General features: G+C 35.9%; 1 protein-coding gene across 4 annotated transcripts in view; it reads left to right on the forward strand.

Annotated features, from left to right (window-relative positions):
* Positions 1-15,437, forward strand: part of TBC1D15 (TBC1 domain family member 15) — an 85,074-nt gene that overhangs the window by 48,938 nt on the left and 20,699 nt on the right. For all 4 annotated transcript variants that reach the window (XM_081822081.1, XM_081822078.1, XM_081822080.1 and 1 more), the window contains 5 exons: positions 3,649-3,751; positions 5,099-5,296; positions 6,353-6,481; positions 7,018-7,121; positions 8,370-8,464. In XM_081822081.1, coding sequence (XP_081678207.1) covers positions 3,649-3,751; positions 5,099-5,296; positions 6,353-6,481; positions 7,018-7,121; positions 8,370-8,464 — 629 coding nt within the window. The remainder of the gene's footprint in view (positions 1-3,648; positions 3,752-5,098; positions 5,297-6,352; positions 6,482-7,017; positions 7,122-8,369; positions 8,465-15,437) is intronic.

Raw genomic sequence — 15,437 nt, forward strand, 5'->3', positions numbered from 1 at the left:
CTTCTTTTTTTTTCTTAACATATATTGCATTATTTGTTTCAGAGGTACAGATCTGAGATTCAACAGTCTTGCACAATTCACAGCGCTTACCAGAGCACATACCCTCCCCAGTGTCTATCACCCAGTCACCCCATCCCTCCCACCCCACCCCCCACTCCAACAACACTCAGTTTGTTTCCTGCGATTAAGAATTCCTCATTTTATCAACCTTTTTTGATTGATACAGCCTTTGCAGTGATATTTTTATTTCTTTAGCTTTCCATATTGGTCCTTCTCAGTAGCAATGGAAAATAGTTACCACAACATCTCAGCACACAGAACATTCTTCAACTGTTATCATTTCTGAATTTATTCTGAGGTCTTTGGGAGAGGCTCACTCAAAAGCCTGGGAAATACTTCTGAATATTCAGTAGATACACTTGTATAGTTGTGATATTAGACAATGGTTTTCTTTAAGCCCTTTAGTAGGCTCTAATAGAATTGCTGATGTAAACATCATTAGAAGTTCTGTCTTGCTGCTTTGAAAGTCTTGAATAATGTTGTCATAGCGATCAACTTCCAAAATCCATTATATTTCCAGAATATATACATATAAATCCATAATATTTCGTCTTTCCAAATTAAGTCATTGTGGTAACCTGGCAGGTGGAAATGTAACAACATTCTGGAATTCCAACCCTCCTTTTGATGAGCTCTGCAATTACCTAGAAATACACAACTTGTCCTTTGACTCATATACCTTTTAAAAATGTTTTTGTTGATTTCCTTAGCTAAGGGCAACTAAGTCTTAAATTTCTTTTTTTAAGGATTTTATTTATTTGACAGAGACACAGCGAGAGAGGGAACACAAGGAGGGGGAGTGGGAGAGGGAGAAGCAGGCTTCCGGCAGAGCAGGGAGCCCGATGCGGGGCTCGATCCCTGGACCCTGGGATCATGACCTGAGCCGAAGGCAGACGCTTAACAACTGAGCCACCCAGGCGCCCCAAGTCTTAAATTTCTTATATCTCTCTTTCTCCTAGAGCTTTCCCCAGCCCCTCATCACAGAGCATTGGATATAAAAAGTGAAATCCTTTCTTTTTATTTTTTATTTTTGAAAAGATATTTTTCATTTATTTGAGAGACAGAGAGCATGAGCAGGGGGAGGGACAGAAGGAAAGGGGGAGAAGGACAAGCAGACTCCCACTGAGCGTGGAGCCCAACGTGGGGCTTGATCCCAGGACCCTGAGATCATGACCTGAGCTGAAGTCGGACACTTAATCGACTGAGCCACCCAGGAGCCCCTAAATCCTTTCTTCTTAAAAGAATATCCGTGGTTGCTTATTGGTTGGGCACTCGTTTCTTCTTCCCATTGCTAGTTTATTGACTACAGTTTTAAATCTGGAGCCAAAATAATTATCTGAGCCCACATAGCTAAAGGTTACAAATTTATTCCTGTTCTACATGCATAACCAGTGTTTTGACTTTGATGACCAATTTTTATTTGGATTTTATTTATTTATTTATTTATTAAGATTTTGTTTGTTTATTTGACAGAGATACAACAAGAGAGGGAACACAAGGCGGGGCGGGAGGAGTGGGAGAGGGAGAAGCATGCCTCCTGCTGAGCAGGGGCTCAATCCCAGGACCCTGGGACCATGACCTGGCAGATGCTTAATGACTGAGCCACCCAGGCGCCCCTTTATTTGGATTTTAAATAAATAATTTGACTTAATTTGTTAGAAATAAAATAATAACCACAGTGCCAGCTGTACTGTGCTAGGACAGTGTATATTGCTATTAGTTACTTTTTCTGGTGCTATATTTAAAAGACTTATTAAAAATGCCTTGTGGGACCATATAAGTCTTCATATTAAGCATAACCCCAGTAAGTGTTCAGAAAAATGACATTTAATGAAAATTGAACGTTTTAAAAGTCATTATGTTTTTCTTACCTCAAATGACTCAACCTCATCTCCTTTTAAAAAGCCAAGGGGCTTATTAAGTTACTGTTGTCTCTGAAGATCAAGCGTTGTTTCTGAATGTGTAAAAATAAGATCCTGCTTTGGAGTTCATATCCCCTCCAGCATTGCTGTTGCATCCCGTTATGTTAGAACTGAGAAGAGATAACTGTTATTAAAGTTCTTATCTCAAACATTTATAATAAACTAGAAGTAGATAGCCACAACATAACACATTTAAGTTTTATTTTAAACACAGAAAAGTTGTGGATTTATTATAGCGAACTTACTAAGTTATAAAACTTACTGAATAGAAAAAAGACTGGATAATTCATCTGATTACTTGAAATTAAATGTCTATTTGGAAAACATTTATTCTGCAGTTATTAAGAAATGTGAAGAAAAACTTGCTTCTAGAGCTTAATAAGCAAGAACTAAAAACATACTGTTACCTTAATGATATAACCTTGTTAAATATGTTCATGTATGTGTGTTTATAATTATGGTTAGCATAATTATGATCTTTAACAAATAATCTATTTTATCTTGTGTTTTTAATTCCTTATATTGCAATACTACCAAGCTGTGGAATGAAGTTGGAAACTCTTTCAAAATAGGTGTTTTCCCAGTGTGGAGGTTCCTCAGAAATTTAAAAATAGAGCTGCCCTATGACCCAGCAATTGCACTACTGGGTATTTACCCCAAAGACACAGATGTAGTGAAAAGAAGGGTCATATGCACCCCAATGTTCATAGGAGCAATGTCCGCAATAGCTAAACTGTGGAAAGAGCCGAGATGCCCTTCAACAGATGAATGGATAAAGAAGATGTGGTCCATATGTACAATGGAATATTACTCAGCCATCAGAAAAGATGAATACCCAACATTTACATCAACATGGATGGGACTGGAGGAGATTATGCTAAGCGAAATAAGTCAAGCAGAGAAAGTCAATTATCATATGGTTTCACTTATTTGTGGAACATAAGGAATAACATGGAGGACATTAGGAGAAGGAAGGGAAAAATGGGGGGGCGGAATTGGAGGGAGAGATGAACCATGAGAGACTATGGACCTAAGAAACAAACAGGGTTCTAGAGGGGAGGGGGGAGGGGGGATTGGTTAGCCCAGTGATGGGTATTAAGGAAGGCACGTACTGCATGGAGCACTGGGTGTTATACGAAAACAATGGATCGTGGATCACTACATCAAAAACTAACGATGTATTGTATGGTGACTAACATAATATAATAGAATTAAAAACTACAAAAAAACAAAAATAGGTGTTTTCCTGTATTGTACATATTATATATACTGATGAATCCAAAGTGTGCTTTAACTTTCTTTAATTTTTATGATAATAAAGACATACATTTGTAAGGTTTTTCTACTATAATTATAAACAAAAACTTGGTTAATTACAATTTAGTCCTCTTGGCTTTACCTAGAATAAAAATACACTTCAACCCTTTTATATTTGTCAATTTAGTATTTCATGTTTCATGTAGTTTTGGAGCTCCTTTAAGATAGTTACTAAGTACTTGCTAATATTGTATTAATGGGAAGCAGTTCTAGAACTGGACATTTGAGTTCTGGGATTTTCGTTGTTGTTACTGTTGTTAAGGAAAAGTAACTAGGCATTAGTAATCGTTCAGGTACTAATTGATGTAGTGTGCTAGTTATTTTCTGTGGATCCCTTCTTTTATTACAGATCTCCACAGGATAAAAGAACACTTCTTGTGAATTGTCAGAATAAGAGTCTTTCACAGTCTTTTGAAAATCTTCTTGATGAACCTGCATATGGTTTAATACAAGTATGTTTCTTAATCTATTTTGTATTTATCTGTTAATCTGACACCATTATTTCATACACCTCCTACCTCTCTCTCACTTTCTCAGAGATTATACAGAACAAGGCAAGTGTCTCTGTGTGTAAAGTTTATGGAACTGTAATTTCTGTAATTTTTTAGAAATAATATGTTTCATATTATTTGTAAGACTCAGAAGCTTCCTTGGTTCTTAGTTCCTCTTAAAGCAATGTTTCCCTTTATTGTAATACTGAAATTGGACATTAGTAGATTTTTATTATCATAGCTTTTACTGATTAGTTGCAAGGTCACTGGGTAAGCCACTTTGAATTCATTAATGATAAACTTAGTCAAAAATATGGTTTGAATTTTTATTTTCCATTTTAAGTAGGTTCATTTGGGGCATGATAATCTAATTCCCCCTAAAGTGTTTGAGTATATTCTTACATTTGGCTAAAAATATGCACTTAACACAGGCAGAAATTAAGTTAACTTATTTTTCACTCAAATTTTTATGTAAAGTAATGAAATGGTTGTTTATTGATTCACTTATTCACTCAACAAATGTTTGGGTGCTTACTCTGTCCCAAGTATCCTCTTCTTGGTTCTGAAGATAACAAGATAAAAGGGGAACTTTTGAGGAAGGAGGACAAGATAGCTAGATACTGATTAAAGTAGAAAATTAGGCAGCAGTTTTTATTGTGAAAATAATCATTAAAAGACCTTTAAAAAAAGTAACTGTTTTTGCTAAATATGAATAAGTAGGCAGTTTGGGATTTGGAAGTAACCCTAGCAATAGAAAAATCTTTTGCTGTTTTCCAGGGTAGCACCATCCAGAACAAATTACACTCATTGGCATGATTTATTAATCATATAATTAGATTAAAATGTCAGCTGATACTTAAATATGGTGAGCTTTAAAGCTTAGCTATCAAATATTTTCTGTTAGACTAGTGTGGTTCTGAACACTTGAAGAAATATTTTTTTTTATAAAGGCAGGACTGCTAGACAGAAGAAAGCTGTTGTGGGCCATTCATCAGTGGAAAGTAAGCACTGCATATATTTGTGATGTATGCAGATTGAATAAAGCCTGCAAATCATTTGTTTATCTGCAATTCAATCAGTAGCATTACCTTGCCGTGTAATATTCTGTTTTAACCAAATGAAAAGAATGGCTTAGAAAATATAAATTTTTCTTCCCAGAAAAAAAATAAAATTGTAAAATAATCTTAGAACACTCTGTTTTAGTTCTGATTTCCCCTCTTTAAAAAACGTGGCCCTTTTGCCCATCATAAGGTATTTTTATTCTTCATTTGAATTAATAATGCTAATATTTTTCTTCTTACTACATAGAAAATTAAAAAGGATCCTTATACAGCAACTATGGTAGGATTTTCCAAAGTCACAAACTACATTTTTGATAGTTTGAGAGGCAGTGATCCCTCTACACATCAACGACCGCCTTCAGAAATGGCAGATTTTCTTAGTGATGCTATTCCAGGTTTAAAGATAAATCAACAAGAAGAACCAGGATTTGAAGTCATCACAAGAGTGAGTGAAGATTTATATTAATATATCTTTTATATTTTAACAGGAGAAATGCTTTTTAAACATGTACTGAATGCTGTAGAAATAGAAACTCAATTTTGGTTATATCTGCCTCTTATAATCCTTATAACTTTTTTACTAACTAATGTATCTAACAACTAATACTTGTTTTGCCACCAAATTCTTGGGTTGTTCTTCGTCGATTACTACTTATACTTTCTGTTTAATAAGTTGGATCTCTTTTCTTTGATTACTTTTTGATAATAATGAGCAGGTTGTTTGTTTCATTGAGTGCATAGCAGTGAGTGAATAGTGAGCCTTACATATTGTTCTTAGTTCTGTTCCTAATTTATATGTTTTCTCAGTAGGGACCAGAGGCAGCTAGTCAGGACACTACTCTAGGGCTTTTATGCTCATGTGAGTCTTTTCTTTTTTAAGTAAGATGGATCTTGGCCCTGAATTATGGCAAATTTTTATATATGCTCAGCAAGACTTTTGAATTTGCTACAATTCTAGGCTGTACATAGTTAAAACATTATAAATATCTGAATTGTAATATTTAAAGGGTTTATCTTACAAATGGCATTTTAAATTACCAACACCTGTTAACTGAATAAAAAACTGTAGAAAATACCAAGTGGAGCTAGTGGATCATGAATCAATTCTGAGAGCTACAAATTGTAGTTTGGAAGAAAAGCTAATTTTAGAATATGATTAGTGGAGTAATACTTTTTAAATAATAAAGCATACCATTTAATTTGAAGGGTCTCTTATGGAATTTACATGTCGAATGTTTTGTACTTACGTAATTGAAACTCAAGATAGCAAATGTAATCCTGTCTCTGAATTTATAACCCTGTTATTTGTATGTTTAGTAGGAAGGAAAATGTATGGAATGCTATTAAAGTTCATAAACTAAACATTGGAAAATAAGGGAAGATATTAGAAATGTTAGAACTCATGCCTGAGTAATAAATAGTATTTTAATGGTTTCCATGTACCTTGATTTAATTTCACTGGTTAAAAGTGTACTCCTTATTGCTTATCTTCTTCTTTTAGATTGATTTGGGAGAACGACCTATTGTTCAAAGGAGAGAGCCAGTATCACTGGAAGAATGGACTAAGAACATTGATTCTGAAGGAAGAATTTTAAATGTAGATAATATGAAGCAGATGATATTTAGAGGGGTAAATACCTTAATATGGAGGATATTTGAAACTGCTGATATTTAAATTTTTTGTGTTGTGTGGGAGGTGTGGAGGTAGTCATGGAATGAACTCCTTTTTGATGAATGATGCCTTAAAATCCTGTAGGACAGTGTGAGGTCCTTGTGATATCCCTTAAGGTTGGTTGGGGAGGTGGGGACTGAATACCATTAAGCCTAGGGAAGAATAGTCTTCCTTACCTAAAGTTCTGTGGGTAATGTGAAGGAGGCATGTATGTACCCCAGTGGTAGTTGCCTTATCTAATAAGGATTGGACTTAGACAAACTAATCAGTCCTGCTGCCTTCTATATAATCTGTATACTCTGCATTGTTTAAGCTTTCTGGCATTTTCAGAGTCTAGAGGTAAAAAACAAGTTAGTATTCACTGAATTGAGCTATTTTATGTATAAAACTATCTCTTAAATATTAGTTTCCCTGTATATTTATGTGCAAGTTTTATGAACTTAAAGTATTGCATTCTTTTTTACGAATGTGTTTAATATGCATATTTTCTTTAGGGACTTAGTCATGTGTTGAGAAAGCAAGCATGGAAATTTCTTTTGGGTTATTTTCCTTGGGACAGTACCAAGGAGGAAAGAACTCAATTACAAAAACAAAAAACGTAAGTAAGATCTTTTGTGTATTCATTAAAGAAATTCAGATAACTCACCCATACAGATTAGTATAGAGCATCTAGATGATTATTTTAAATAGATGAGGGTATGGGAAAATAATTTTATTTTCATCTTTTTAATTGAAAAATCATGAGCTCTGTACTTACTCAAACTAGTCATTTCAAACACTCACTGCAGTTGTGTTGGTGAATATATAGAAAGATGGGGGAAAAAAATTCCAGTTCCCTTGTAAAAACATTTTGCATACTTGAAAAATAACTAACTAGATAGGATTTTTAAATATATCATTCATATTTATTCATTTTTGTAATTTATTATGAAATTATAAAAATGTCCCATAAGAAGTATATTTACTATTTAAGTTAATTACCTTTAAATTATTTTCCTGGTGCTCTTGTAACATAAACTAGTCTTTCATTTTTTTTGGAAGACTGGTTCTATTTTTAAGTAATTTCTCCGACTTGAAAAGAAAACTTAGACTGACTTTCCAGGTACCCTTCTTATTCCCAGTTCATCAGTCTAGCCTATGATTTAAAGCTCACTCTGAATCATTATGTGCATATTTAAACTTTCAGACAGTCCTTTCTCTTTCAACACATTTGCCAGTTCTTTTTTATTTTATTTATTTATTTGAGAGAAAGAGAGTGAGCGAGAGAGAGAGCACAAGCCAGAGGGGAGAGGCAGAGGGAGAAGCAGACTCCCCTCTGAGCAAGGAGCCTGATGCAGGGCTCGATCCCAGGACCCTAGGAACATGACCTGAGCCTAAGGCAGAAGCTTAACTGACTCAGGTACCCCAATTTGCCAGTTCTTCTAAGACATTTCACATTAACAAGTTTGTGAATAAACTGGCTAGACAATGGAAGTCTTATGTCACATTAAAAAAAAATAAACAGCAATTTGTAGATTTGCATTTATAATTATTCAGAAACTTTAGTGGTTAAAATATTTAATAACTAGAATAATTTTAGGTATATTAAGGATTGAGGTGAATGTTTTCTTAAAATCATACCTAAATTATTCGTTTAAGCAAAGTTTATGGTATGTATAAGGTTATTTAATTTTTCCTTTATTTTCACTTACGAATTGTAACTTTAAACATTTCACTATCATATTTATAACCTCACATTTCACTAGCATCATAAATGCTTTGATATATTGTTAATAGGAAAACCCAATCAGAATTTTTAAAAATACCGTGTTCATAGCTTTTTTTGGTATAAAATTGTTTTCTGTAGTGACGAATACTTCAGGATGAAACTACAGTGGAAATCTGTCAGCGAAGAACAAGAGAAGAGAAATTCGAGGTTAAGAGATTATAGAAGTCTTATCGGTAATTTTTTCCTAATTTTGGAAATGCGTGAGAGGGGTCTACAATGAAGTCTTGATAAGATTGAAGAAGTGAAGATATATGCAGAGATAGGGCTCAAAAGAGAAATCAGAATTGGAGAGTACATTAGAATGTGTGTTAGATGTTCTTGGTTGTTCCTTTTCCAATAGGAATATGAGGTCAGTCAGTATAAGTACTGATATATTTCATTTCAAGTTCCAAAATGTGAATTTAAAAAAGGTTTATTTGCTTATGGAATTAATTTCATTAAAAAAAATTATTGTCTCCCTTATTACAAAAAGTTTGTGTTTATTAATAGAAAAATTAGGAACTATAGATCAGCAAAAAGAAGAAAATAAAGTTTAGTTTTGTTTCTTTCATCCAGAGATAACTATAGTTAATAGACATTGGTTTATATCCCTCCAGACCATCTCTAAATATGCATACATTTCATTTTTTTAATAAATGACTTCAGATAATAAATTTTTGTCAGTGTTTTTGAGAATTGAATAACCATTATCTAGGAATAACTATTTCATAAAAAAGAGATGCTTGACAGAATTTTACATTAAAAGAATTAGATTTATTTCCAAAGAGTGAGTACTGGGTTCTAGCTCTTATGATAAAGGCCAGGTTGGTATAACTTATTGAGAGAATGCATATTTACTGCTGTACATGTCTCTAAGTTTTTGTTGATAATCTCCATTTTACAAAAGAAAACTGAACCATTGAAAGCATAAATGACTTGTCCAAGATCACATGGTTAAGGGCAGTAGCCAGTTTTAATACTCTTAACTATCTTATTAGCTAGCCACTATGTAATTTTAGGATAGCTTTGGATAGTAGTGGAACTTATTTTTAAAATTCTGATAATTGCTTTTGGATTTATTTATAGCTTCATAAATAAAGATGGGGGATGTTTTTACCACCATGGTCAATACCACCTTCCCATGGAAGAAGAAAATCTCTAAATTATAGTTGGAAAGTGCAACATAACCAGTTTGGTAGCTTTTTTTTTCTTTTTTAAAAGATTTTATTTGAGAGAAAGAGCATAAGTGGGGGTGGGGAGAGGAGGCAGAGGGATAGGGAGAAGCAGACTTCCCACTGAGCAGGGAGCCCAGTGAGGGGCTCCATCCCAGGACCCTGGGATCAGGACCTGAGCTGAAGGCAGACACTTAACTGACTGAGCCACCCAGGCGCCCCTCCCCCTTTTAAAAGATTATTTTAGAGAGAGCGTGAGCAAGTGATGGGAGGGGCAGGGGAGAGAGAGAGAGAATCCTGAAGCAGACTCCCTGCTGAGCTCAGGGCCATTGTGGAGCTTGATCCCAGGACCTGAGATCATGACCTGAGCCAAAATCAGAGAGTCAGCTGCTTAACCCACTGAGCCACCCAGGCGCCCCAATTTGGTAGCATTTGTAGACATAAAGACAAATGATGAGTTTTTTTTTTTTATTTCAATTCAGTTAATTAACATACAGTATATTAGTTTCAGAGGTAGAGTTCAGTGATTCTTCAGTCTTATATAACACTCAGTGCTCATTATATCACTTGCCCTCCTTAATGCCCATCAGCCTGTTCCCCATCCCTCGGCCCCCCTCCCCTCCAGCAACCCTCAGTTTGTTTCCTGTGATTAATAAGAGTCTCTGATGGTTTGTCTTCCTCTCCGATGTTGTCTTGTTTTTTTTCCCTCCTGATGCGATCTTTTTGGTGATAGTACTTTTGATTATAAAGTTTTTATTTATTCATGTAAGTAATCTCTATACCCAGTGTAGGGCTTGAACTCATAATCTTAAGATCAAGAGTTGGATGGTCCTCTGACTGAGCCTGCCAGGTGCCCCAGTACTTTTGATTGTAAAAGAACTTTTTTTTTTTTTTCTGAAAAATAAATTATACCAGAATAAACTGTGTCTTTCCTCGGGTTAAGGCAAAAGGTTGGGAATCTTGAGGCATGTGGTTAAGTGAAGTTTCCAGTTGAAGTCTCCTGCTGTTTTCTTTCAGTAGGGAAAATGGTAATGGACTGTTTTTTCCTGCTTGGACATAAAATATTTGAACTGGAAGGGATCTTACAGATTAAGTAGTTCAGTATTTTAAGCCTTTTCTTTTTTTTAAGTTTTAATTTATTTATTCATTTAAGTAATCTCTACACCCAGCATGGGGCTCGAACTCATGACCCGGAGATCAAAAATTGCATGCTCCCCCTGACTGAGCCAGGCAGGCATCCCCCAAGCCTTTTCTTTCCACATGCCATATCATCTTCCTTTTTTTATCAGGCAGCAGTGATAATGGCTCTGATATTCTCAATCTGTCTTGTGTCCTATTCTCCCTTTGCCAGGAATTTGGAGGAAAAATGTAGATGTTTTAAATCCCCATAATATAATTTGAATTGAACCATACTTTAGTCCAATTTTTTTTTTTCATTTTTAGCAGATAACAAAATTGAAGCCCAGAAAAGGTTAGTAAATTGTCTTTAGTCATCTTTGTAGTTTCATAGCCCAGACTCATTCATAGTCGGGTCTAATTCCTAATTCAGTAGCCTTTCAACTATACCATGCTGTCTACCAGTAGAAGTATATAATAAGTTGGTTTTAAAGCATTCTTTTTCTATAGTAGTTTTTCTCAAAAGTGTTTTTTTGGAAAGATTACCAAAAGCTTTTTTGTTTGTTTTCTTTGGTATAAATTTGCTTTATTAGAAAATACACAGGTAAGCTGTAGATCTTGCTGTTAGTGCCAAGAAGTTGGATTTTGTGAAGAGAAACTATTGGAGCATTTTAAGTAAGACCATTTTATTTATATTTTAAAATCAGTATTTCTCCTGTATGGAAAATGTATTGAGTCAAGGTAAAGTAGGAACAAGGAGACCAATAAGTGGGAACAACTATAAGCAACAGATGGTAGTAATGGAGATGTAGAGAAATAAATGCATTCAACTTATATTTTGGTGATAGAATTGGTAAGACTTTCTGATGTATGGAATGTAGGATATGAAGAGGAAAGAGAATTTAGGATGGGACTATGTTTCTTGCCTTGAGAAATTGGCCAATTGGTGGTTCCACTTATGGAGATGAGGAGAATGGGGTATGGTGAAATTGAATTAGGTGTTACTTATATATTCCTTAAGGTGACACCTACAAATGGAAAGTCCAGTGACTAGTTGAATAATCTGGAGCAGTCTGGTTAGGAGATATAAATTTGGGTATTATCAGTATAAATATCCACGGGAATAGATAATGTCACCTGGGGGGAAAAAGAGGCAGATAAGAAGGCCCAGGAATCCCAGTCTTTAGAGCAGTGGTTCCCAACTTTGGCTGTATGCTAGAATCACCAGGAATCTTTTTGAAAATCATGTTCATTATTTTAAACATTCATACATTCATTCAATAAATATTTACTTAGTGCCTCTTATGTACTAGGCTCTCCCCTAGGCTCTGGCGATTTATTAGTGAACAAAACAGACAAAATACCCTCAAGAAGCTTATATTCTTGTAGGGAAGAACAGACAGTAAACAAGGTAAGTAACATATGTAGTATGTTAGTGATAAGTGCTAAATAGAAAAATAAAGCAGCCAAGATGGTTAGGAAGTTTATGTGATGTTGTAGTTTTAACTTGGGTGACCCGAGAAGGCTTTTACTGAAAAGATGATATTCGAGTAGAAACTTGAAGGGGGAAGGGTGAGCTGTGCTGATATCTAGGTGAAGGGCATTCCAGGTAGAAAGGAACAGTGTATGTTAGACTTGTTTTCACCCCAGGGTCTCTGCATGTTTGAAGTATAGCAGGAAGGTAAATGTGGTTAGGGAGTAGAATATAGAAACTAATGAGGTCAGAGAAACAGTGGAGGAATAGGTATGGATCACATAGAGCCTTGTAATTCATTATAAAGACTTGAGCTTCTCCTCTGAGTGTGAGGGGAAGCCCTTGGAGGGTTTTCAGCAGGAGAGTGATATAATCTGACTTTTAAAAATCACTCTGGCTCCTGTCTGGGGAATAGCTATGGGGGGCAAGGGAGGAAATATAAAGACCATGTGAGGCTATTGCTATAATTCAGGTGAGAGATGATGGTTGCTTGATACAGAGAGCTAGCGGTTGAGTGGATGAGATTTGAGTAGAAACTTGAAGAAACAGTGTATGCCATGCAGCTATCTGGACGAAGGACATGGTCTAGACTTGTTTCTGCCTCAGGGCCTCCATATGTTTGAAGAAGAGCAAGGAGGAGACTGGTATGGCTAGAGGCAAGTGAATGGGAGGGGTGGCATGGAGTGAATGATTGGGAGAGTTCAGTGTTGGTTTCTATATATATTTTGAAAGTTTAACGTGTGTGTGTGTGTGTGTGTGTGTGTATCAGTGTCAGACAAGAGAAGCAAAGATTCAAGAGTGACTCCCAGAGTTTTTAAGGTGAGTAACTGGAGGAATGGAGTTGTGGGTTTTTTATTAAGACATGGAAAATGTGAGAGAAGCAAGTTTGGAAGGGAATATTTGGAACTTGGTTTTGGACATGTTTAAGTGTGAGAATGCCTAATGGATGTCCCTATATTAATATGTACAGTAGGAGGTAGATATATAGGGCTGGAATTCAGGGGAGAGATAGGGGCTGGAGATGAAATTTAGAGGTCTTAAGCATGTAGATGGTGGGAGACTAGATGACATTGCCAAAGGAGTGATCTGTTTAGAAAAGTGTGGGTCCAAGAACTGAGCCCTGAGGTACTTTAACCTATAAGTAGGAACAATTAGGAGAAATCCACAAAAGAGACTCAGAAGAGAGCCAGAGAAAAAAAGAGGAAATCCTGAGAGTTTGTCCTTGAAGTTGAGTGAAGAAAGTATTTCAAGGAGTGACTAGGATGTCAAGTGAGCTGAGGACTTGGATTTACCATTGCACAAGGTAATAAGGAGATCACTGGAGATTTTGATTAGAGAGGAGTTTTGGTGGAGTGGTGGAAGTGACAACCTGATTGGACTGAGTTCAGGAGGAAGCAGGAGGAGAGGACTTGGAGACAATATATACAGCTCTTTTTTGAAGTTTTACTCTAAACAGATGGAGACAAAATAGGTTGCTGTTAGATGGGAAAGTGAGGTTAAGTAAGGTTTTTATGAAGATGAGAGAAACAACAGTATGGTTGAAAGCTAGGTGAGAATGGATCGAGTAGGAAGAAAAACTCATGAAACTAGAGAGGGAGACAAGAATTAACTAGGGCAGTATCCTTGGTGGATTTCATGCACTAGAGGAGGGGTTAGACTTAACCACCATCATGGAATCTCCTTTAGAGTGTTAGGACAGGAGACTGTGTGAATACAAATGCAGTTATGTGGTTAAAATAGCAGGATCCTGTAGAAGTTCTCTTTGGATAACTTCCGTTTTCTCAGAAATAGGAAGCAAGGTCCTCATCTGAGAGCTAGAGTTGGGAAGAGATAACATGTTGGAGGCTTGAGGACAAAGGAAAAGATATAAAATAGTTATATGAATGGGGATAAGGAATGGATGAACAAAATAAAGCATGATTGCCAGGCAACATTAGGGGCCCATTGAGGTTAGTGATAGCGTATATAAAATGGGGTCTGTTGGCATGGTTGTGTTTTCTTCCATCTTTAGCTATATCAAGTTAGATGGAGAGTTGGATTTAATGAGGGCTTTTTTTTTTTTTCGAACTTAAGTACTAATTTTCTTTCTAGAAATAGTTTCTAGAAGTACTTTCCTTATAAAATATTTTTATGTATCATTTTGATTCCTTTTTGTTTTCTACCTCGCATGACACTTCTAAAGATTATAAGAGGAAAGAAATGCAGATAGTTCATGAGGGTACAAATAATTTTTACCATGTTTAAAACCTCTGTTAAGGCAGATATTCTGTATTTCATTGTGACTATGTAAATTGTGCTTGAGTTAATTAAAAACATAAACTTATGTACCCGCTTATCAAGACTGATTTGAGAATGAAAGATTCTGATATTTTTTATTTTTTTTTTTGTTTTTATATTTTAAAGATCTTATTTGAGAGAGAGCATGAGCAAGGGGGGGAGGGGCAGAGGGAGAGGAAGAAGCAGACTCCCCACTGGGCAGGTAGCCCAATGCAGGGCTCTATCCTAGGACCCTGAGATCATGACCTGAGCCGAAGGCAGATGCTTAACCAACTGAGCCACCCAGGTTTTGATGTTTTGATGTTTTTAAATGCTGTTTTTAAATTTTACATTTATTATGCTTTTTTTGATACAGCTTTTCTTTATTTCTTTGAAAAACATATCCACAATTCTATAGATATATACTTGCTTTTATTGAACCTAATATAGTGTATTTTATTTTTTATTTTTTCTGATTTTATTATTTATTTATTTTATTATGTTAACCACCATACATCACATCATTAGTTTTTGATGTAGTGTTCCATGATTCATTGTTTGCGTATAACATCCAGTGCTCCATGCAGTACATGCCCTCTTTATTTTTTTTTTTTTTTTAAGATTTTATTTATTTATTTGACAGAACACAAGCAGGGGGAGTGGGAGAGGGAGAAGCAGGCTTCTCGCCAGGCAGGGAGCCCAATATGGGGCTCGATCCCAGGACCCTGGGATCATGACCTGAGCTGAAGGCAGACACTTAACGACTGAGCCACCCAGGCACCCCAGTACATGCCCTCTTTAATACCCATCACCAGGCTAACCCATACCCCCACCCCCTCCCCTCTAGAACCCTCAGTTTGTTTCTCAGAGTCCATAGTCTCTTGTGGTTCGTCTCACCCTCCGATTTCCCCCCCTCCATTCTTCCCTTCCTGCTATCTTTTTTTTTTTTTTAACATATAATGTACTATTTGTTTCAGAGGTACAGGTCTGTGATTCAACAGTCTTACACAATTCACAGCTCTCATAGCACATACCCTCCCCAATGTCTATCACCCAGCCACCCCATCCCTCCCACCCCCCACCACTCCAGCAACCCTCAGTTTCTTTCCTGAGATTAAGAATTCCTCATATCAGTGAGATCATATGATA

Source organism: Leptonychotes weddellii, chromosome 5, assembly GCF_054177405.1.
Source record: "Leptonychotes weddellii isolate Sample4059 chromosome 5, ASM5417740v2, whole genome shotgun sequence".
NCBI classification, from domain to species: Eukaryota; Metazoa; Chordata; class Mammalia; order Carnivora; family Phocidae; genus Leptonychotes; species Leptonychotes weddellii.